At 33.5% G+C, this 22,252-nt stretch overlaps 3 protein-coding genes and 1 long non-coding RNA gene across 4 annotated transcripts; 2 read left to right on the top strand and 2 right to left on the bottom strand.

The window, feature by feature from the left end:
• Positions 1-1,232: 1,232 nt before the first annotated feature.
• Positions 1,233-4,420, bottom strand: LOC114076180. Its single transcript, XR_003577056.1, has 2 exons — positions 4,219-4,420; positions 1,233-1,658 (listed from the first exon to the last, which is right to left on the bottom strand). It is a non-coding gene; the product is annotated as an uncharacterized LOC114076180 (long non-coding RNA).
• Positions 1,977-3,041, top strand: LOC114076179 (flavonol sulfotransferase-like). Its single transcript, XM_027915089.1, is given in 1 exon segment — positions 1,977-3,041. A coding segment is annotated over 1 exon segment (1,065 nt).
• A 3,041-nt stretch (positions 4,421-7,461) lies between the features above and the next one.
• LOC107009435 (NAC domain-containing protein 73) lies at positions 7,462-11,971 on the top strand. The gene is made up of 4 exons (XM_015208773.2): positions 7,462-7,613; positions 7,793-7,982; positions 8,084-8,276; positions 11,061-11,971. The coding sequence occupies exons 2-4, from the start codon at positions 7,836-7,838 to the stop codon at positions 11,606-11,608; spliced, it is 888 nt and encodes a 295-aa protein (XP_015064259.1). The 5' UTR covers positions 7,462-7,613; positions 7,793-7,835; the 3' UTR covers positions 11,609-11,971.
• A 592-nt stretch (positions 11,972-12,563) lies between these two features.
• LOC107011422 (guanylate-binding protein 1-like) lies at positions 12,564-21,581 on the bottom strand. Its single transcript, XM_015210926.2, has 14 exons — positions 21,212-21,581; positions 19,621-19,782; positions 19,165-19,230; positions 18,747-18,890; positions 18,528-18,641; positions 18,149-18,250; positions 17,851-18,036; positions 16,447-16,536; positions 16,245-16,379; positions 15,859-15,981; positions 15,675-15,760; positions 14,988-15,600; positions 14,663-14,740; positions 12,564-14,152 (listed from the first exon to the last, which is right to left on the bottom strand). Exons 1-14 carry the CDS (start codon positions 21,485-21,487, stop codon positions 13,109-13,111), a joined length of 3,219 nt encoding a protein of 1,072 aa, XP_015066412.1. The 5' UTR covers positions 21,488-21,581; the 3' UTR covers positions 12,564-13,108.
• Between the last annotated feature and the right edge of the window lie 671 nt (positions 21,582-22,252).

Raw genomic sequence — 22,252 nt, 5'->3', positions numbered from 1 at the left:
GAAAAAAGACATTTTCTTCATTTTATAAATGCGTCAAGATCTTATAAATTCCTAAATATATTTATAGGGAGAATTAGTAAAAATAATGGAGAAGAATTAAGGGTAAAATGGTGAATATGAACTTATGAAATAGTAGTTGAACTTCATCCAATAAGTTTGTCTTTGGTTAAGAGGGTAGGGTAGTTGGAAAAACAATTCTCAATTCATTACATTCAATTCAGTGTACGTGTGTTAATCTCGGGCAAAATTAGTGTTTACACCAAGCCAATACATACATGTCAAGTGATTAAACCTATAGTTTATTTTACCTCATTAAATCACGTAGTAATGCATTTTACATTGCCTTAGTGTAAACACCCGGTGCATTTAACTTTTTTCCGTTAATATCTCTTCTCATTGAAAAAGAGTAAATAGAAAAATAAAAACAAGAGAAAGAAATAGGATTTTGAGCAAAGTCGATAGTAAATTTAGTTGAGAAATAAATTCCCAATTCCTTATTATTCAATGCACTCCATTTTACTATAAGCATAAAGTTAACTCATCTATAAACACTTTATCGTGTAAAAAAGTATTTTTTTTTCTTCTTATTTTTGCCCTTATTCTCAATGGGACATAATATTCTTTTAAGAGCGCGTGACGTAACTTTGTGAGATATTATGATACAAAAATATTCAAATTTCTGCTTTTCCAATAGTAAAGATTTTGATAGGCCCATGCACGTGTGAGAACGCATAAAGGCCCAAATTACCAATCCAGTTTCTTTGTGGGCCAGTTTCTTTGTGGGCCGTTGACCCCACTCTGTACATTTGTCAGTACTTACTTGGGCTTTAATACTGATTCCGGTGGCCCATTTCTCGGTATCCTTTCATTTTCAGCTTTTATAATTTCCTCAGTATTTTTGGTGGCTATTTAATTCTTCCTCATTATTGTTTCAACACCCTAACTTTCTTTAATATCAAGTCAACACCAAAACTTTCAATGATTGTTCTTTCTTCACCTCATTACTGCTACTTTCATCACTTGTGTTATGTTAAATGGACAAAATATTCGACCCAATTCATATTTCACACGAATAAAAATGGATAATATATAAAATTGAATCGACTTGATCGATGCATACTCAGAATCGAACAGACAAGGGCATAGCTACCCTATTTCGTCAGAAAGTAATATCGTATATATAAGTAAAATGATATACAAAGTGATTAAACAACATATTTTGAACACTCTCGACAGAAAAGGTGATGAATAACGAAGAAAAATGTAAAGAAATAGTTTCTTATGATCAATTTACATAAGTTGATAATATACAATATTTTATCTATCTCCAATGGAATATCATATAACTAAAAAATAAATAATAACATGTGCAGTAGCCATAAAACTGATCACCCAAAAATTAAGAAGGAAATGCTTATTGTAATAACATGTGCTGGCTATGTCAAGTGACAGAGTAGACAGTATAAAATTAATAGCGACAGAGTAGATGCTATAAAATTAATACTGGAATTGAATCACTCGTCAAGTGATAGCTAAGGTAGAATCTCACCAACAAAGGTTGTGGAGGACGGTGATAACTACTTCATCTTTAATCAAAGGTTTTGATCAGTTCGAATCTTGGAATATGAAATTGCTTTTATTAAAAAAGGCTTCACTCTCTGCAATTCAAATTCAGTTGGACCTCAACATAAGCAAAACAAAGAAAAATCTCAAAGAATAAAGAAATATCTACGACCATGTGGAGGACTTGTAATGGCATGTTCAATCTTGTTGAGACGGCCCAAATACCCTTAGCACTTGCACGATTAAATATATCATATATGAACATGCCATTACGAGTAAAATAGACAGCATAAAGTCAAAGAGTATTTTGTAAAGAAAAAAGAGAAGCTCTCACAATCCAATCCATGATCCATCTATTAACTTCTCTTCATTCTCACTTAAGCTATCCAGTATTTGGTTGAATTAAACCTTCAATGGATTCTTCCCCGATCAATAACATGACCATAAACCTCTCTCATGTTGCCGAAGAAGAAGAAGAGGAAGAAACGAGCTCTAAATTCAAGAAGCTTATATCAACGCTTCCAAAGGTAAAAGGGTCAAATGATTTCATGGATTTGTATCAGTACCAAGGCTTTTGGTATCCGTTTGCAATGCTTCAAGCTATCATTTCAACACAAGAAAACTTTAAGTCTTCTTGGAACGATATATACGTTTGTAGTGCTCCTAAATCTGGTTGCACATGGCTCAAAGCTCTGTGTTACGCGATTGTAACCAGAGATCATTTTAATATGGAAAACAGCCCTTTGCTCACTAATCTTCCTCATGTTCTCATCCCTTCCTTGGAATTTGATTCTCCGGAAAATCATTCCAGTATGAAGGCTCAGAATATTCCTCTTATAGCCACACATATACCATTTGATGCTTTACCCAAATCTGTTCAGTCCTTGGACGGTACATAGATGATTTACTTGTGCAGGGAACCCAAGGACACTTTCATTTCTCTTTGGCATTTCATGCAAAGATTCACGTGGCTGCATCAAGGAAAGTCGGATGAAACAACAGAATTGTTAATTTCCTTTGAGGAAGGGTTCGAGTTGTTCTGTGAAGGGAAAACAATGTGGGGACCGTACTGGGATCATGTTTTGGGGTACTGGAAACAAAGTTTAGACAAGCCAGAATCACTATTGTTTCTCAAATATGAAGAATTAACAAAAGACACATTGTTCTACGTGAGAAAGTTGGCTGAGTTCATGGGAAAACCATTTTCAAGGGACGAAGAGGGAGAAGGGTTACCAGAAAGGATTGTCAAATTATGTAGTTTTGATAACTTGAGCAATTTGGAGGTGATTAAGAATGGGAAGGATCGGCCAATTTCCTCTTTGCAGATAGATAACAGCGCATATTTCAGGAAGGGTAAGCCCGGAGATTGGAAGAATCATCTAACAGAAAACATGATAGAAAGAATGGATCATATCACAAAAGAAAAGCTAAGAGGATCAAACTTTAAATTTGGTGTGTCAAACACGACAAATTCATAGGCAAATCCTATTTCTCTCAAATGAAATAAATTGTATGTTAGAGTGGTTTCATTATATTTCAGAATATTACTATCGTTATTTTCTTTTTGCATTTCACTTTGTAATCAATACTTCGTATTTCATGATTTCTATTTAAAATCACGTACATTCAAGTATTTCTCGTTTATCAAGATAGATAGAAACTTATCTATAATAATAGTGTCTCTTAACCTCATTACTTTTTTTTTTTGGTTGTCGATTCCTTGACCTAAATGAGGGACAATTAGTTTTTACGCCTCATCAGGGCCGTCTATTCTATTATAACCACTGAGTATAGGGAGAAGGGTAAACAATATCTCTGAACTACTGAAATAACAGAATTTTGTTGTCCATTTTGTTTTTGGACAAAAATTGTCCTTGCCATTAGTCAAGTGTAGCACTTAAGCCCCTCCCCACTACCGGAGATCAACCTCGGATAAAACCAGCTATAAAAATCTATATTGTTGCTTACATAGAGCACCAACTTGGACAAAGCCCTCCTCACTGATTTGTTCTCTCAGTGTCTTCTCCTTCCTTGTTAAATGGTTCGATTGTTTATTTATTTCATTATATGGTCTTGGACAATCCCCCTCATGAGCTAGCTTTGGAGTTGAGTTAGGTCCAAGGACATTTTCTTAAAACACTATCCGAGCAAGATCCACCCTATTATAGTGTATTATAATGATGGACCCTGACGGTATATTGTTCACTTCCAATTAACAGCCTAAGCATGTGGCACAATGGATTATTTCTCTAATTTTATGGTCTTGGACAATCCGCTCTGCTCATAAGCTAGCTTATAGGTTTTACTTCAAAAGAACCGGCCATTAACAACGAAAAATAGTCCCTAAAAGTTTGATTCTATTACCAAAACGTCAATATCGACCAGATTTTTTTTTTCTAATTGCTATAGGCTCCGCCCTCTAAAAGTTTGTCCAAGCATACAATTGTTTACCCTCTGCACACTATACAAACTCCTAAGATAGGGATAGTTTTACAATTTAAGTGTTCTATTCCTTGCTGCTTACATATTTGTAACACTCAAAACAATTATTGAATTGACAAAATCACAACATATAGATTGCAGATCATATTAATAAAACATCACTATAGCAAGCAAAATTAGTTTGGAAACCATAAGTTTTGAGATTTAGCTTACCTCTTGATACCAAAAAACATTGTTATGGAGAAAATTGTCTTCAAGGAAGGGGCTTTGATTACCCTGTAACTGCCGCAGCCGTTCAACAAGTTCAAAACTTTTACTCTGATTTCGTTTGATGAATAGCCCTTTTCAGATGTGAGATATGGGCCAACTGTACATACTCATTCAAAGCCCACTGAATTTTATTTTATTTTTAGTTATAACATGTCATTGCATTTTATATTCAAAAAATTGAAAAATTGGTCTGTTCTTAAACACCTATTTCGTAGAAAAGATAATCGGTTAAAATATGTCAGAACTTTTTTTTATTTATGCAAATCAACCTTATGAAAAATTTGTAAAAGACCATGTATGTTTCACTTGTTGATGATGTGTATATTTAAAAGAGTATTATGATTGTGTGATTAACTTATCTAGATAATAGACGCTTGTGAACCTATAAAGAAACTTTTCTCAAAAATATATCAAAAATATCTAATAGAAATTATTTATTATGTATTCAAATATTCAATTTAAAATATATTATACCTCAAATAGCTAACTAAATTTTACTGAAATTATAAAGAATTGTCGATGTATCTGGCTTTCTATAATGATAGTTCCAAGGATGATATCAAATCATTAAAATTCCTCATAAAGAAACAAAGGTCAAGCTTAAAAGTTCAATTGAAGGTGCGAAGTTAGTCAAGGGCTATTTTTTTTAATGAAATAGTTAAGGGTATTTTGACCATATATCTAATTATAATAGTGACTGTATATAATGTTTTTTTCTATCACTTTTACTTGTCACGTTTTGTTTTATTGAAAGTTACGAAGTAAAAATTTTAACTGACATTTTTTAAGATGTTTTTTCGTCATATTAATACGAGAAGGAGTGCAACTTTAAATATTTTTTATATAGTTTTTAAACATGTAAATTTCAGTTTTAAATTATTAAATTAATTAAATTAACTTCGATAAAAAAGTAAAAGTGGATGTAGGAATTAACTTTATTTCGTTAGTTAGATCTTGAATGTTAATTGATTTGTTTCAAATTATTATTTACTTGGAAGCTACTAAATTACATTCATTACTTGGGGTTAATTACCAGTTGCAAGTAAGCCAACCAAATAAACCCAAAGAAATGTTAAAATAATTGATCAAATTAAAATATAACTTTTTCAATTTTTCGTTTGGTATCTGAAGCTCACATTGAAACTTCGATTAAATTCAGATCGCGCTAAGAGTCTAAAGGTGACGCTCCCATATTTTCCTCATACTCAAACTCGAAATTTCCAATTAAAGATAAAAGACTCTCATTAATACACCACAATCAATGTGATGTGATGATCATATTTAAATTACAAGTAAAGTTCTTGATCTTTGGAATTAAGTACAAAAAAATTTGATTGAAATCTATGACAATATAAAATCAGTATATCCTGGCAAAAAAAAAAATGTCCATACGTTAAAGTAAAACCCTAAAAACCAAAGCTTCCTCAATAAGCTTCATATTGCGTGGCTTCTCTGATAAGTTTCAGTTTCATAATTATTTAATGACTACCATTTCAATTATTTAATGACAACGACCTACAAAATACTAATATCCAATAAACCCTTAACGTGTCGGCTGCTGCAAGTTCTTATAATGTGAAAAAAGTTAAAAGAATTTTTCTATCGTCGTTATCAAAAGAAAGGTCTATGAATCTAATTTTCGCCAAAATGATCCGTTCGACTTTGAAGTCATTCAAAATTTTCCTCCAAAAATCCAATAAAACCTTATCTTGGATTCTACCTTATTAGAAAATGGTCGAATCAAGTATACTCAGTGAATCAAAGACCATGAACAATGTGTTTAATATAGTGACTATGCATATCAATAAAACTGGTCCGATTAATTTGAATTCATTTTATGTAGAGCTCACTAAAAGGGCAAACGATTGGAAACACTAACTAAAACAAAAACTTATGGTTAAGAGCGGATGAATCACATTTATTATTCATCATAATTCATATCATTCGGTCACGCAAAGAAAAGAAAGAGTGTAAAAATACAATATAAGTTAGGTTATAATTCATCGTTTGTTACTTTCACATTTGTTGGTACGTACGTATATATATACCAAATTTTCAATTACCAATCTATCTTATATATATTATTAGTAGCTTTAAGAATACTCTAGGTTGACACTGCAGCTAATTATACCCTCTATCTCTTTCTTCTTGTTAGAGTGATGAACCTAAAAGAGGTGAAATGTCCTACACAAGAATTTTTCTTTCCCCCCCGCTACACTTTACTATACTTATTATACTCATATTTCATTTCATTAGGTCAAGTAGATAAACCCTTTATTTTAGTAAAGTAACGGTTTCAATTTTTTTCATCCGGAATTGTGTACCTGCATATAATAAAAAACTAACTAAATTTAAATTTACGTTGAGAGGTAAAGCGCTTTTTTTAGTACTTTTTCTTTTAAATAGTTATGGGTAAATCATAAATATAGATTAAGAATCATGGAATAAGAGGCGAATTTAGGATTTGAAGATTCGGAACGAATGGGAAGAAGTGAATCAGAAATGAACTTATATAAGAGCGCTTATTCCGCTTCCTTCTACTCTTGAAAGGTGACACTTTCACGACGTTAGATAAATACCATATTACTTTAGCTTAAATATGAGCTCTAAGATAAACCTGCATAATTAGAATCTGACTAAATTTAAATTCGCGTTGAGAGGTAAAATGCTCTCTATCAATACTTTTTGGTTCCTTTGGCTTGTGCCAGTAGCACTCTTATGCTCTTCATAAGTGCACTGTTAATTATATTATAATTTCTCTCAGTATTTCAAAGTTAACAGGTGCACGTGCACTCCCATATTATAGGGTGGGTCCTCCCTGCATGGAATAGTATGAAAAGCTGACTTGAAAGTTTTTTCTCCGTTTTAATTTCAACTTTTCACTTGACGTTTTTAAGATAAAAAAAAGAATTTAAAGAATATTTTGATTCATTTTGACATATCTTGTATTTAATATGATAAAATTTGAAAAATAAAATTCACTTTTTTTATTAACGTTATATCATGTCAAGTATCAAGACAAATAAATTAAAACAGAGAAAAAAAGTTATATTTATTCTGGTACATGTGTATACTATAAACACACATTAAGATAACTAAACTTGACGTCCAAGCAACTAATTTTCTTTTTTCATTTTTTCTTCTCATCTCTAAAAATTAAAAACAATATTAATTCCAAGCTTGTTCCTTTCACACAAAAATCTGACCCTTTTTCTTCCTCTTCTCTTTTTTTTCTCTCTCCCTCTCTTTTTACTTGTTTCAACACACCAGCACAAAAAACAGTTCTCAATCTTCATCAAAACAGAAGAGAATTTGAAACTACAAAAAAAAAAAAAAAAGTAAGAACTCAATTCCTTCTCATCACTTCAAAAACGTGCTTTTTAATTTAACTATTCTCCTCATCTTAATTAATTATTTATCGTCTCGAACTTTACACTTTTATCTGATAAATTTCATTGTATATGTTGTTGTTGTGATCATCGTGTTTACAGTTTTCTTCTGTTTTTTTTTTTTATAGAAATCAACCAAATTAAACTAGGGATCCATGTTAGTAGAAAAATATGGCATGGTGCAGTCAATCAACAGTTCTCCCAATAATATCATCATCTTCATCATCAGATCAGGAAAATAATGTTATTATGGTCACTTCAAAAACTAGATTCATAACTTGTCCTTCATGTGGACACAACATACAGCTTCAACATCAGGTACTAATTCTGTCTCTGAATTAGAATTTCGAGATTCAAATTTTTAAACTGTGTGACATAATATAAATTGATTAATTTTGGGCGTGTATAATGAAAAATAGAGGGGAATACTACATGATTTGCCTGGTCTACCAGCTGGAGTGAAGTTTGATCCATCAGATGGAGAGATACTTGAACATTTAGAAGCAAAAGTACTTTCAGATAATCATAAAATTCATCCCCTTATTGATGATTTTATTTTGACCATTGATGGACAAAATGGTATTTGCTACACTCATCCACAGAAATTACCAGGTAATTTTTTTTTTCATTAATATTCTTAAATCATATATATTTACATCAATATAAATCATTTTGTTAATTTAAATACGCATGTTTATTTTGATTGTTTTACATTCAATTTTGTTGTGTCGTATGCATCGTTTAAATTTAGCGTTGGGTGCATATAACGAAAAGTTTCATTTTGTGAAATGACTGATTTGATTGATCGGGTCGTTGCCTTTATTTTTACCATTATATCATTTAAATTTAGTGTTGGGTGCAATAACGAAAAGTTTCATTTTATGAAATGACTGATTTGATTGATCGGATCGTTGCCTTTATTTTTACCATTATGATTTTACTTTAATTTTCAATAATCTTGTTTTATTCATTTACATATAGTAGATTTACCTAGCCTATACACTACTTTCTTTGTGGTTTAATCTTTGTTGTCGATGTGTAACATTAATTAACGAAAAGCGATACAATCTATTCAAACATTACATTTATTAAAATAATTAAATACAATACAATACATTATAAAATAATACGTAATTACCTTACACGGGTTATTAGCCTACCACAACTATGATATATATTCTTGTGTATGTGAATATAGTAATGAAGAATGTAACAATTGAAATGGAATTCGTATTGGTTAAAACGTCCAAATCAGCTATATATTTTATATAATTTTGTCGTAGTGCTGAAATTGTAACGCTCACTTTATATAATTTTGTCGTAACGCTGAAATAATAACGCTCACTTTATATAATTTTGTCGTAGTGCTGAAACTATAACGCTCACTTTATATAATTTTGTCGTAACGCTGAAACTATAACGCTCACTTTATATAATTTTATCGTAGTGTTGAAACTATAACGCTCACTTTATGTGAGTTGAGGATCAGCAATGTAAACTAGTTTATGATAAAAAGATAATGTATCTGCATTCACAAAAACAAAAAAGAGGAGGTAGTGAAATTACTAAGAGGATTCATGATGTTTTCTTGTCCGGATTTTATTCCTTCCAGGATTTATATTCGGATTTGTTATTAGAGTGGGTCACACTTAGCAATTAGCATTATAAAATTAGAATTTTTCTAATTTTGGTAAGCAAATTTTAAAAAAAATATTTACTACTATTAATAATCTTTTCTTTTTTCTTGAATTTTTGATTTCGTGAAAAATCTTCAACCTATGGGGATAATTCTTGTATATATGTCACAATTTGTTACTGTATTATTTTATGGTTTAGGAAATTTCCCAAGTGAGACAATTTAGTAGTAAAAGTTAATAATTGCTTATAGTATTTGTATTATTCTAAATTTGTTTTATTCATTTGTTGGAAATTTCATGCCATGAAATTCTGTTAATGAGTTATTTCCTTTTTCCTCATTTTGTGGCTTTTTATTCTATAAATTGATGGCCTTTTAGTGACTTGGTTTGAGAAGTTGTTGCTAACAAAATAGCCTTTAGTGGCTACCTGTTGAAGGTGCCAACTGCCAACTGGATTGAGAATTTCATTCTTTCTTCAAATATCCAAAAGTGGAAAATACTTGGTTAAGGGACCTAAGTTACCTATTTTGCTAAAATGTAAGTATTCAAGATACAAATGTCAATGGAGTGTACCCTATGCAACATAATACTAACTATCACTATAAAAAAACTACTGTTTTTTTCCATTAAAATTTTCCACTACAAAATGTTCAATGACTATTATAGATATTTTAATTGAATTGGTGAAGAAAAAAAAAGATATCAGTATTTTTACGAGCAAAAAATTGAAAATTATTCAGTATATCAGAGGAAATCTGTTTTTCATCATGCCTTTTTTCTATGAGCTAATTTATTGAAAAATGAGTGAAAAAATCATATTATATAACACAATTTTTAACTTACTTTTTAGTAGTGTGTGTTTTGTTATATTTTTTTTTTAATGGTGGTGTCTAAAATATTGTAGTTTATAATGGTGGCATTTATTAAAAAATAGTGTATACTCACACTCCATGCTATATGTATATATACCTTTTTTAGAATGTTTTTTTTTCATATAGATTTTTGTTTATAATGATGGTTGTGTTAAGAAAAAATTTACTTTTACCTTGATTATTCAATTGACTATTTTCTACCTTTTAACATTTTAGATTTTAATTTGTATATAGTGAATAGTTCAATTATTACGTGCACCTTAACTATTCCATTCAGTACACTACTTTCTACCTCTTCAAAAAGATTGTTATAGATTTTTGTTGTAATGGTTGTGTTAATAAAATAGTTTACTTGTATCCTTGACTATTATATTGAGTATTTGCTACCTTTTGAAAAGTTTAGATTTTAATTTGTTTATAATGATGACTTTCAAAAATAATCAGTGAGTACTTATTGCCTCTTAGAAAGATTGTTATAGATTTCTGGTTATAATAATAACATTCAAAAATAATTTACTCCCACCTTGATTATTTTTTTGTTATAAATTTTGTGAAAATATCAAATTAAATGGACGGAATATCATATATTGATGCTAGTTATATGCTATACCATTTGCCGTGGATCACATAAATTCTTTCCTTGTTATTGTAACAAGAGTATATGACACACATATACACATTATTCATGTGTTACTTTACTTATTATTGAAAAGATTAAGAGGAAAAAATAAAAATTATTTTAATGTGGTGCCTATGATTGGCTCCTTTTGACTACTGAAAAGTTGTGTCATTTTCTTATAAAATAAAACATTTCATTCCTAGGGATGATCATAGGATATAGGTCATTAAATATAAATTTGAAATTCTGAACACGCTACTGCATGCAGGAGTCAACAAGGATGGTCAAGTGCGTCATTTCTTTCATCGTCCATCAAAAGCATACACGACGGGGACAAGAAAACGTCGAAAGGTACACACTGAAATTGATGGTGGTGAAACAAGATGGCACAAGACAGGTAAAACAAGGCCAGTTTACATAAGTGGAGTTGTCAAAGGTTACAAGAAAATCTTGGTACTTTATACAAATTATGGTAGACAGAGAAAGCCTGAGAAAACAAATTGGGTAATGCACCAATATCACTTAGGTGAAAATGAAGAAGAAAAAGATGGAGAATTAGTTGTTTCAAAAGTTTTCTACCAAACACAACCTAGACAATGTGGATCATTAACCATAAAAAAAACACTTGATCATAGCAACAATATTATTAACCCTGTCCTTAAAACAACGAATTTCGTCGATTATTATAATCCTAATCCTTTCATGTCATATAATGTTGAGAGCCAAAGCTCACCTCATGAGTTAATTCAGAATTTGGTTGTTCATGGTGATGGCTCATCTTTTGTTATACCTTCAGAAGCAAGCAAAGAGAAGTGAGAAAGTAGGAAGAAAATGAAAGCTATTATTATTACTATTAAGGGTTCTTTTTTTTTTAAAAAAAAAAATGTTGTTGTAGTGTGTAAAAGTCTTTAAGTTAAAAGATTTGAGGTACTAATGAGGATGGAGGAATAAAATAAATGTTTACTTTTAACTGATTAAAGATTAATAATCTACTTTCTTAGATCGATCAGTTCTTAGTTTAATTAGGTTTTTTTTTGTTTTGTTATTAATATACAGTGTTCATTATTTACTTGTTTTTTTTAAATTATTATTAAGAGATATGTAATGTATGTAAGATGTAAATGATGAACAATTATGTCTTCATAAGCTTAATTTTTAAATTTTCTTTGTATTCATATATTTATTCTCATGACTTGTGGCTAATTGATTTAATTAATTAATGGTTTGATTGAACAAACAATTTGGAACAATGTGGGATAATCTAGAAAGATTGGTTGTTTGATTTTCTTTTTATTTGATTCACTGATTAGGAGATTATTATATTAAATTACAATTTCATTATTTGGCCTACTAAGAATTTTGAGTTATAATTTGTGAGAGAACGTAGGCAACATATATTGCTATGTTGAAACTTAGACCCATTTTACGTTGTGGAGAAGGGCTAAAAAATATTACTGAATTTATTTTAAAATTATCGTTCATTCATCTATTGGCTCCTAAATTATTAGGACTGGATAGTCGTACCGGTCAAATCCAGTCTACCTTTGAATCCTCAAGGATCGAGAATCGAATGAAAATACTTGCGTGAAGATATACTTTAAATGAATCTCACTCGTACTATTTCCGTTTAGATTCAAATTAATGTTGTCACCAAATGCATTGCTACCACCAAAAACTCCAGCAGAATTAAATCGTAGAAAAGTTCTACTCAGCAAAGCTGTGAAAACCCCACTTACGAGCTATGAGTTATGACAACGAAATACAAAATTAAGAAAAACATACATATGTTATAAATAACTCCAATTTTTAGTTGACAAAATCAACAGCTTACAGGATACGAAGTTGAAAAGTGGCAAAAAAAAATAAACTACCTCAGCAGGTATTCTTACACAACATGCTTGTCCTGGGATTTACATAACGTGATCCTACCAAAGTACCAATCATTAAATATCTAAAACATGGGAAGAAGAAACGAATCAAACAAACTTAAAACCTAGAGTCAGCCCTAAAACGGGGGTTGACTACGCATACTAGTAGTCTCTCAATACACCAATTTCAACTCTTGAGTCGCTGCAGCGCACTGAACACAGCAAACAAACAACAGAATGTCTATAAACCAGAATAGAATACACCCCAGATGGGAAAACAGTCTTAAGTTACATCAATGGTTAAGTCAGCAGCATCAGCAATTATACCAGCTTCTGTCAAAAGGTAGTGTGCTAAAGATTTCCATGTAAAATCTCCTAAGATATCAGAGTCACCTGGTGAAATTTGTTGGGGAGTTACTTTAAACCTTTCTAGGAAGCAGAGCAGAAGCTACGATTTCTGGAGAACACATTTCTCATATAAAGCTAGAATCTCCTTCTTGTTGGGATTTTTCAATTGGAGCAGTTCAGCACCAAAATTATGCTTTGTGAGCTCTTGCTTCAGTTTCTGCACCGTGTATTTAGTATAATCCTCGGTATATGTTTGTTGACTACTCGTAACATCATCTCCCCTAAACTCGGAGCCCCCATCTTCTGGACAGGTGACTGCCACGGGGCTGGTCGTACTCTTTGACCTCTTATTTCCCCTGGTTACTCTATCATTTGTGCCCATATTAAGAGCAGATTCGACGCCGGCTTCATATTCTTCTATCCTGGCACGTTTTCCATGGGAAGCAGTTCTAAGTTTGCTATCTAATGCTGTTTCATTCAGCCGAACTTTAGTTAGCTGTTGCTGAAGAAGATCCAGCTTTCCTTGTGTAGTTTGCAACTGAACTGATAGTGCTTCTGCCCTGTTGTTTGCCTCAGAACGCGCAGCACGCTCAGTCTCCAACAAACTCTCAAGGACTTGCACAGTACTGGCTCTCTGTTCATTATTTGATTTCAGAAGTGATTCAATTTCCTTTTCCCTTTCTTCGACTCTGGCCTCCAAAGTTGTAACTTTTGACTGCGCATCAAACTCAGATGCACGGCACCTCTCTAATTCATCGGCCAAGTCATCTCTTTGCCTCTCCAAGTTTTGTATATTTCTCCCATTCCTCTCGATCTGAGCCGACCTTTCCATAGCTACTCGATGGATTTCACTCTTCTCTTTCTGGGCAGTAGCTGCTTCAACCCTTGCTTTATCAGCCAGCTCAGTCGCTCTTTTCGCCTCTCTTTCAGCTGATTTACATCTATCCTCGACTTCTTCAAATCTACTGAACTCAGACCGATACTTCTGCTCCAGATGAACTTTCTCTTGTTCCAGAATCCTAACTTCTCTTTCAAATGACAGTGCAGTAGCATTCATGCGCTCAAACCTTTCACCTAATTCCTTAATTTCATGCTTCAAGGCTGAGACCTCCAGATCATAATTCTGTATCTTTGACTCAGCAACCTGTGTAAGGTAAAGATCTTAGTACAACCAATAGTAGAAGTACATTTTTTTAGTACGTAGAGTATGTCATTAGTACCACACTTGTGCATATATTAGGCTAACTATATGAAGTGAGATACAAAAAAGAAGATCTAATGGACTACTCTTCTCATATTATAAGGAGCTATGTTAGGTATATGACAATCATCTTGCAAGGTATGCACCAGCATAGCGACAAACTATCTAAATCTGTCTATCCATGACCAATACACAAATGTCATGGCTACCAATAACTACAGAACTGAGAGACAACTTTTCATAAATCTAAGGAACAGATAGTGGATGATGGAGGTAATGACTTCTTCTGCAAGCATGTAATTTACAGGTCACTTTAAAGCAAGTTAAACATCTGTCTCTCCCAACCCCCAATCTTTCTCCCATACATTTTTCTCCGTCCTGTTTTAAAAAAAGAAATCATGCACAAATCAGGTGAAGATACATGTAAACTAGTTTTGTATAGAAGACGCGCACCTTCAACTCCAAATTTAAAGTTGACAAACGCTGCTCAGCCTGCTCAAGTTTAACTGCCTTCTCCTTAATCTCCTCTTCCTTCAGTTTCACAAGAACAGAAAATCTAAATTAGTATACTGAAAAGAAAAGGCAAGAATCTCAATTATCATTTCGGAACACCAGTCAAGTCGGCTGACACAGTCCATCAAGCAAAATAAAAGAGAAATCATAACTACACGGAGTTGGGCACCATTTTGAAGTTTTACTGAGGTTTTAAGGTAGAGGGATGAGAAGCAAAAGAAAATGAAGCCAATAACTAGCATCAGTCTATCAAGTAGAAATTCACCTTATTAGCCAAAGTACTCGAAAATTCATCCCGTAAGGCATCCTCTCTCAATTGTGCTTGCTTGCTAGTGCGCTCTTGGACAGCTGCTGCCTTCTCAAGAGCATTCTTTGCTTCCTTGGCAGCAATGCCGTACTTACGTTTCCACTCCTCTGCCTCCTCTTGAGCAGATTCAGCTTGCTCTTTGGCAGCATTAACCCTTGCTTCTGCAGCACTAGTTCTCGACCTAAGAATACTTATCTCTGCATTTGACTGTTCCTCCTCAGCCTTCTGTTTCGAAAGTAACTGCTCATATTTCCTTTTCCATTCCATGGACTCGATTCTAGTAGAATCTAATGTTTTTGATAAGCTGGCATATCTTTCTTCTAACAGACTATATTTACTCTGCAAATTTGCAATACGGCTTGCATAATCTTCTGCAAGCTTCTTCTTGTCACTGGTGGCATCTTCATAGCGCTTCAAGTATTCAGATTTAAACTTCTCACTAGCTTCCAGTTGTTTGTTAAGAAAGCTCATCTTATCCTCAATGGAACGACACTTCAATGCAAGTGCATTTTTCTCTGACCCAATTTGGTCCATTTGTTTGTTGATGAGATCAACAAGTGGCCCCTCCAAGCTGCAAATTCAAAAATGAATAACATATACATTCCTAAACCGAAGTGCTCCAGTAAGAACTATGGAATAACAAACCTTTGTTGTAAGAAGACTAGTAGCTTTCTCCATTTTTCAGGACCTTGACACTTAGCTTCATATTTGGATACAGAATCATCAAGAACCTACATACAACATGGATTTACAACGTAAACAACTCATTATACAAACAATTTTAGTTTATCTACCCAAATAGGTTTTAAAGTCTACTATAAAGACTTACTTTGAGCACAGTATCTACTTTTGCATCAGGAGCATGACAAGCTTTTCTCAGTCTAGTTTCCATGTCCTGTATCGCATTAGAACATTGTAGAGAAGACTCCCTAAAAGCATCCTTTCTAATGTCCTACATTAGAATCAGTGCAAATCAGCATATTTTTAGAGATATATCAAAGTAAAGTTAATATGCAAGCAAATGTAAAGACACAACTAAAATGTGACATGTCCAATCATTTTAAGGGTGAATTTAAGCCTTCTCCAACTATACACCTCTTGTGGACCTCTTTTCCTAAATATTAGGGGGAATTTAGTCGAGGAACAAGAAAGGTGGCTGGGACACTACAGTCATCAAAACAAACAAAAAAAGGGGGCAGAAATAATAATCAAAACCTCAAATGCTTTCTTTATGAAATTTTGGAGACGTTTCTCATATTTGGTTCTGATGGATCCAGCCCCTACAGCCGTAGAATTAAATGCAGACATGGACTTCTGGATAGCATCTTCATGTGCTTCTCTTAGTGAAGCCTGCAATTACAAAAATATCAGTAGATATTTTTAAATTACATTACTTGTGAAACACAGCAGTACTTACTTCCTCCGGTGGCTTAGAACGATCAAAAGAAGACATATACATTTCAGCAGCCAAGTCATATGCTCTTTGACACTCAGCTTCCTCAACGCTCTGCCGCAGGAAAATTAGTCAACAAAATTTCATATCATGTGGAAGGTACATAAAGGATAAAAAAATGGTTACTAGCATTATGCTTCATCTGAAAACTACTTTTCACAAAGTACAATTACAGATGGGAAGTCAAATAATATCCGCAAGATTTCACTGTTTTTTTACGAAGTAGTGACTAACTTTATTAATGTGGAAGAACCACTATATACAATACAAGTAGCATACCAAAAAGCATGAGAAACCTAGACCAAAACTATTCACTACTAAGCTAGTAAGTCTGCCATTTTTGTCAGTCCAATTTAATAGCAAAGGGAATAGAAACTGACTTACTAGCAAACCAAATAAGATAGTAGAGGTAGAAAGGAAATAAACAACATGCAGTTATTAGCATCTAATAAGAGATCCCTGAAAAAAAAGTCATCCATTTCTTCATACCGCAGAGAAGTGCAATTTTAGCCACAAAATGAAATATAGTCACTTATTTTGTCCATTGAAGTCTGAGACAAGCCCAAGACTAGGCCAAACAACTAACTGTTGCAGGATTGGACATCTACACATCTCAGTATGCTCCCTACTTCTAAAAGCTATCAGCAAAGTGCTTCCCAGCTCAATTTTCTCACATAATTTAGAACGTTGAGTAATTCTACAATTATCCGCTGGTCCCATCATGTATTCCAAATTCATTGTTTCTGAATTTTCGATAGTACAAATGAGTAACAAAAGAGCAAGCTGCAGGAAAACAAGAAGGGCAGCCAAGATACATAAAAATCATATGGGTCATGAGCAATCTGAAGAAACAATGTTACAATGAAGGCCCATAGAGCAAGATAAGCAAATAGTTCAACTTTAGACAATGGAATTGGTGAAACTTTTTATGCAAATCTATAAGAAGGAAGAAAGGCAACATGAGCATAAAGATGTCATATTACCATTCTTTTGTCAAAGAAAACAAACAATATTTGATTTAGATCGTAGTAGAGGAAATAAAGATGCCTCTATTAAGTGAAGGATTTAGTGGTTTCCATATGTATCAGAATTCAGTTCCTTATGACACAATATTTACCATAAGCCCGAAGAATGCATGGTCATGAAACAATATATAAAGGTCACAAGCCTCTAATACAAAATATCAATGAAGCTAGGTTACAAATCATGCACATAAAAGAATCTAAAGCAAGAATAATCGTTTTTCTCCAGTTTGTCCTCTCAGTGTCCACAACCAAATAATATATAACAACTAATACTACTGTAAATACAAAAAAGAACAACAAAAACAACAAGCAGATTGAAGAAACAAAATGTGCTAATATCTACCTGCCATGAAGATGTAATTGTGGGCACTGCCCCATTGTTAAGAGCATCAACGAAGGACTGAGTTATACGGGAAAATATTGGCCCTGTCATTACAGTAGCTCCAAACTGCTTCGGTTTAGTCCTCTCAAAAACAAATCTTGTCAAAGCATCAAGACCTGCTTTAAACTCCGGCCTTAGTTTTTCTATCTGCAGGTGACGTGAAACCACAGTAAGAACTATGAAGTATTATTCCCACAATAAAACAATTAGATAGTAATTTTAATCACAGAGAATACAAGAAATAATCATTAGCACTGACAGGTATCTGGTCAAGCCGTTGGAGCTCATTCTCATTGCTCAGTGGCCGCACAAGGGTGAAGCATTCTCTGTCAGGGAAAAGAGCACGAATGGACTCCCTAATCTGCAGTCACAAGTTTAAATTTTTTATCTACAATGGGAATTTATTTATACAAAATATGAGACAAAAATAATCACGTGCAAGTATTCTACAAGATCAGCCAGCCAGTCCTTTGGATAGAGAGATACTCTCTTTTTTAATAAGAAAGAAAGAACTACCACCAGATCAAAAAAGGCAAAACAGAACTATCATTGAAGCCCTTAGGATAGAGAAGATTACTCATAACAATTGAGCTTTTGTGGATAAGCAAAATAAAAGAACAATGATTTGATGTAAGTACCTCATTTTTAGCAGCTACATCTCTCCTACCACCTTGAACTGGTCGTAAAGCAAGCTCTAGGTAGTCTCGTGGTGTTATCTTGTGATTATCCTCAGTCAAGTCTAAATAGAAATCCTATTCAAAAGAAAATAGTAATACGTGTATGCCATTTACTTATAATTCAGAAGAGAAAACCTTAAAAGAAGCTAAACTGATATTAATAAATAAATTCCAACTTACCCTGAGCAACCAAACGAAGATTGGAGAGAACTGTCCAAGCTCAGAGGCACTGGTCCTTCCTCCAGAAGCTCTAACACGTATATGCTTAGTCATTTCAGTGACGAGAGAGAGCCGATCAAGAGCAGCTTCATCAATACCACCCATCTAATCAATAAAAATATTAGGAAACTAGTCTGAATTGGATACAAAACAAACAAGAAGTCAAAAAAAGCAGACAGTGAAAACAACACAAGTATATAAATCAAAAGGATGAGGAATGTATCTTATGAGAATGTCTTTTCTCATTAGTAAGTAGTAACTATAAGAAAAAAGGCATTCCTGCAAGACACATAACCTAAGCCCTTTGTGATTGAATGATTATCTAGCAAGAACATCTTGTCAGAAAGAGATAGGAGATCCATGCCTGAGTAGTTCAAACCTGGTTATAAACAAACATACTCGAGAGGAGGACTGCCAAGGAGAATATCTGAGTGCTGTATGTTCCCTGTTGAACAACTAAAAGATGAATAAGGAGGAAGACATAAATAGAAGGGAGGGGGGTTGCCAGAGAAAAAGTATTCCTTGAGTTCCTATTCCTTTAAAGTTTAATCAAACCCAAAATGAACAAGTTAGAAGGGAACAATTTTTTTTTTTGAAGAGTAAGAATAATACTCAGTGAGGGACAATTATGCAGAGTACTAACCCAAACAAGAAAGGAAAACAATTATTCAGAGTTGACACATAGCTGACATTTTCTTTGTCATTTAATGGAGGTGGGGGAGTAGGTAAAAATGAATGAATCTACTATAAGGAAAAAAAGCATGGTGAATCGAAGAAAGCTGCCCGTATTTTACCAGTACAGCAATGATAAAAATATTTAAGCACAAAATCTAACCGTTTGATCATAAGCATCGATTCCTTCAGTGTCGAGCAGTAGAAGGTTGTATTCTGTTCCATCAAGAGCTGTTCTTCGTAAAGGTGCACTCCACAACCAAATGCCTTTGGTACATGGGCGATGAGTTGGTGCTACTTGAAAGCCACTGCTCCTCCCAAGAAGCTACATCAAATGGAGGAAACTCTCAGTTATCTTGATTTTGATAACTAGCAAACTCTTACATTAAATATCTAACATCAGAAGGAAATGTCCAAAGAACGGAAGGGATTTGTTTTCCTGATAAATTTATCCATACGATAAATCAAACAAGTCTCCAAAAGAAAAACACTAGCTATCATTTTATCATGGCTTTGGCCATGGGGTGACGACAAGCTATACTATTTCTATCAGTAAGGCTTGACAGCAGTATAAGCAAATTGTGCTTAAATAAATTAAAGGGGAAAAAAGGAACACTCTGCACAATGGAGATAAAATTTACTTTATGAGGCATTTCATAGGTGGTAGACGTTATATTAAAAATAGAGCGGTCTAGCATTAAACGTATAAACCTATGCTGTACAAAAACCTATTCTTGAAAGATTCTATGAAATCTAGCAATGCTATTTTCGTCCTTCAGATCCTGTAGATAACACCAAAAAGCGTAAACATTTGTATTTCAGCTTCTGTGCAATATCTGTCTTCCCCTTAAAACATCTGACACTCCTCCTCCCACATGGCCTAAGAGACACATGCAGGCACCCTTCAAAACAGGAGGGTAGTTACTTAAGGCAGATCAAGCTTACTACACGAGGCAACAAATAAGGAGTTCTATACAGAAACGCACAGAAAGCCAGTCCAGTTTTTCAGAATTGAAGTGCTTGAGAACTATTAGGTCTCAACTCTCAGGTTTAAAACCAAACTTCTTCATATCAGATCAAGCCTTGATGGACAAAGCTACCCGACATATGCATCAGTAAGAGATAGAAGGTACCTAGTGGAATTAGTTGAGGTGGACCGCAAGTTGGTCCGGATACACGGTTCTAAAAGAACAATTTAGAAAAATCCAGCTTGAACGCTCTGTTGCATAGTTCCTTATTCATCTGGTCAAATTTTTTTATGAGTATTCTATTAGTGTGCTTCAGATTCTCCATCTTGTTTTTGGTCATCTACAATGAACATCCTAGTTGATACAGCTGACATGTTAAATCCTCTCATTGTTGGTCAATATCTTTCTGGAACCTTGGCAAATAATTAGACACCCAAAAAACAAACTTTTTCCATCTGCAGTCTCATAACTACAAACTCGCCCTAGCTTTAATCTCTAACATGACATTTGCAAACCACTTCCCTACACATAGTTTCCCAACTTCTGCAATTCATTATTCAGGAAAGTTCTCGTCCTAATTCACCCAAGCTATTTTTGTTGCTGCTTAGTTCCTTAGTATTTACCACCTACTCTGTTTCTCATACCAAATCATTGTGCTTTATTAAATTAGTTTATCTGAACAATTATGTTGCTATACTACGTCACAAAGTCTCAGTTCAAATTAAAAACTACAATACCGGCAAGCATTAACCCTAATAATGTACTGAAATTTAAAATTATACTCACCTGGTTTAATATAAAGCTCTTTCCTTGACGAGCGCGACCGCAAACGGAGACAACACCAACTGGCTCCTTGACAAGCTGAAGTACCGCTAGGGCTTCGGGATCGATCTGGAACTTCCCTTTCTCATCGCAATACACAAAACGTATCGGCCTCGCTGGTCCCGAAGCAACATTGACAGAGGAGCGCTTAGGAGGCGATGGAGAAGGCGAGGACGATGGAGACGGCGACGGCGACGGAGAATCTTGCTGCGGCGAGCCTCTGCCGAAAAACCTCAACATATTCTCACACACTGGCGGTGTTACTTTACGCGAAACAAAGAGAGAGCAATTCGAATGTATGTGGAGTCCTTTTTCTTTTATATGTAAAATAGAAAAGAGGGAAAAAACGGCAATTAAGAGACATGGAAGGTTTTATAGTGTATTCCAGCGTGTGGCTATTAAGAAGACTATTTTAATTTACATCTTTACCCTTGGCATTGGAAAAGGAGTGTCCGTACCGAAATGTAGTTATGGGTTTTTCTGGAATGGCAAAATAGTCTTTTCATTCTTTTTCCTGATTATCAAAGCCGGATTTGGAACTTAACGAATGTTTGAATTAATCATTTGAACATATGTGTTAATATTCACAAAAAAAATAATTTTTTTTTATTTGAAAGTGTATGGTAAAAATATTTTATTATATGTCAGAGTGGTCAATTGATACCCAATGGTTACATCACCAAACTGGTTTTGTGATTCTAATGTGTGATTTTTTAGATTGTTTATTTTTTGCATCAGTCATTCATCCACTCTCTGGAGCAGTGGCGGACCTATCTTAGAGTTAGGGTCATTCGACGAAAAATTATATTATTTATATATGATTAAAATAAAATTTTAAGTATATATAATAGATGTTGAATCCTCTTGGACTATATCGTATATCTATTTTCAGATTTTAAATCCCCTTATTAAGAAGTTTGCACCGTCATTACTGCTCTAGAGGGGTACAACTAATTATCTATTATGATTTTTTTTTGTGTGTGTGAAAAAACAATGGAATAATGT

Source organism: Solanum pennellii, chromosome 2, assembly GCF_001406875.1.
Source record: "Solanum pennellii chromosome 2, SPENNV200".
NCBI lineage: Eukaryota > Viridiplantae > Streptophyta > Magnoliopsida > Solanales > Solanaceae > Solanum > Solanum pennellii.
This window is presented reverse-complemented; position numbering and strand designations above follow the sequence as displayed.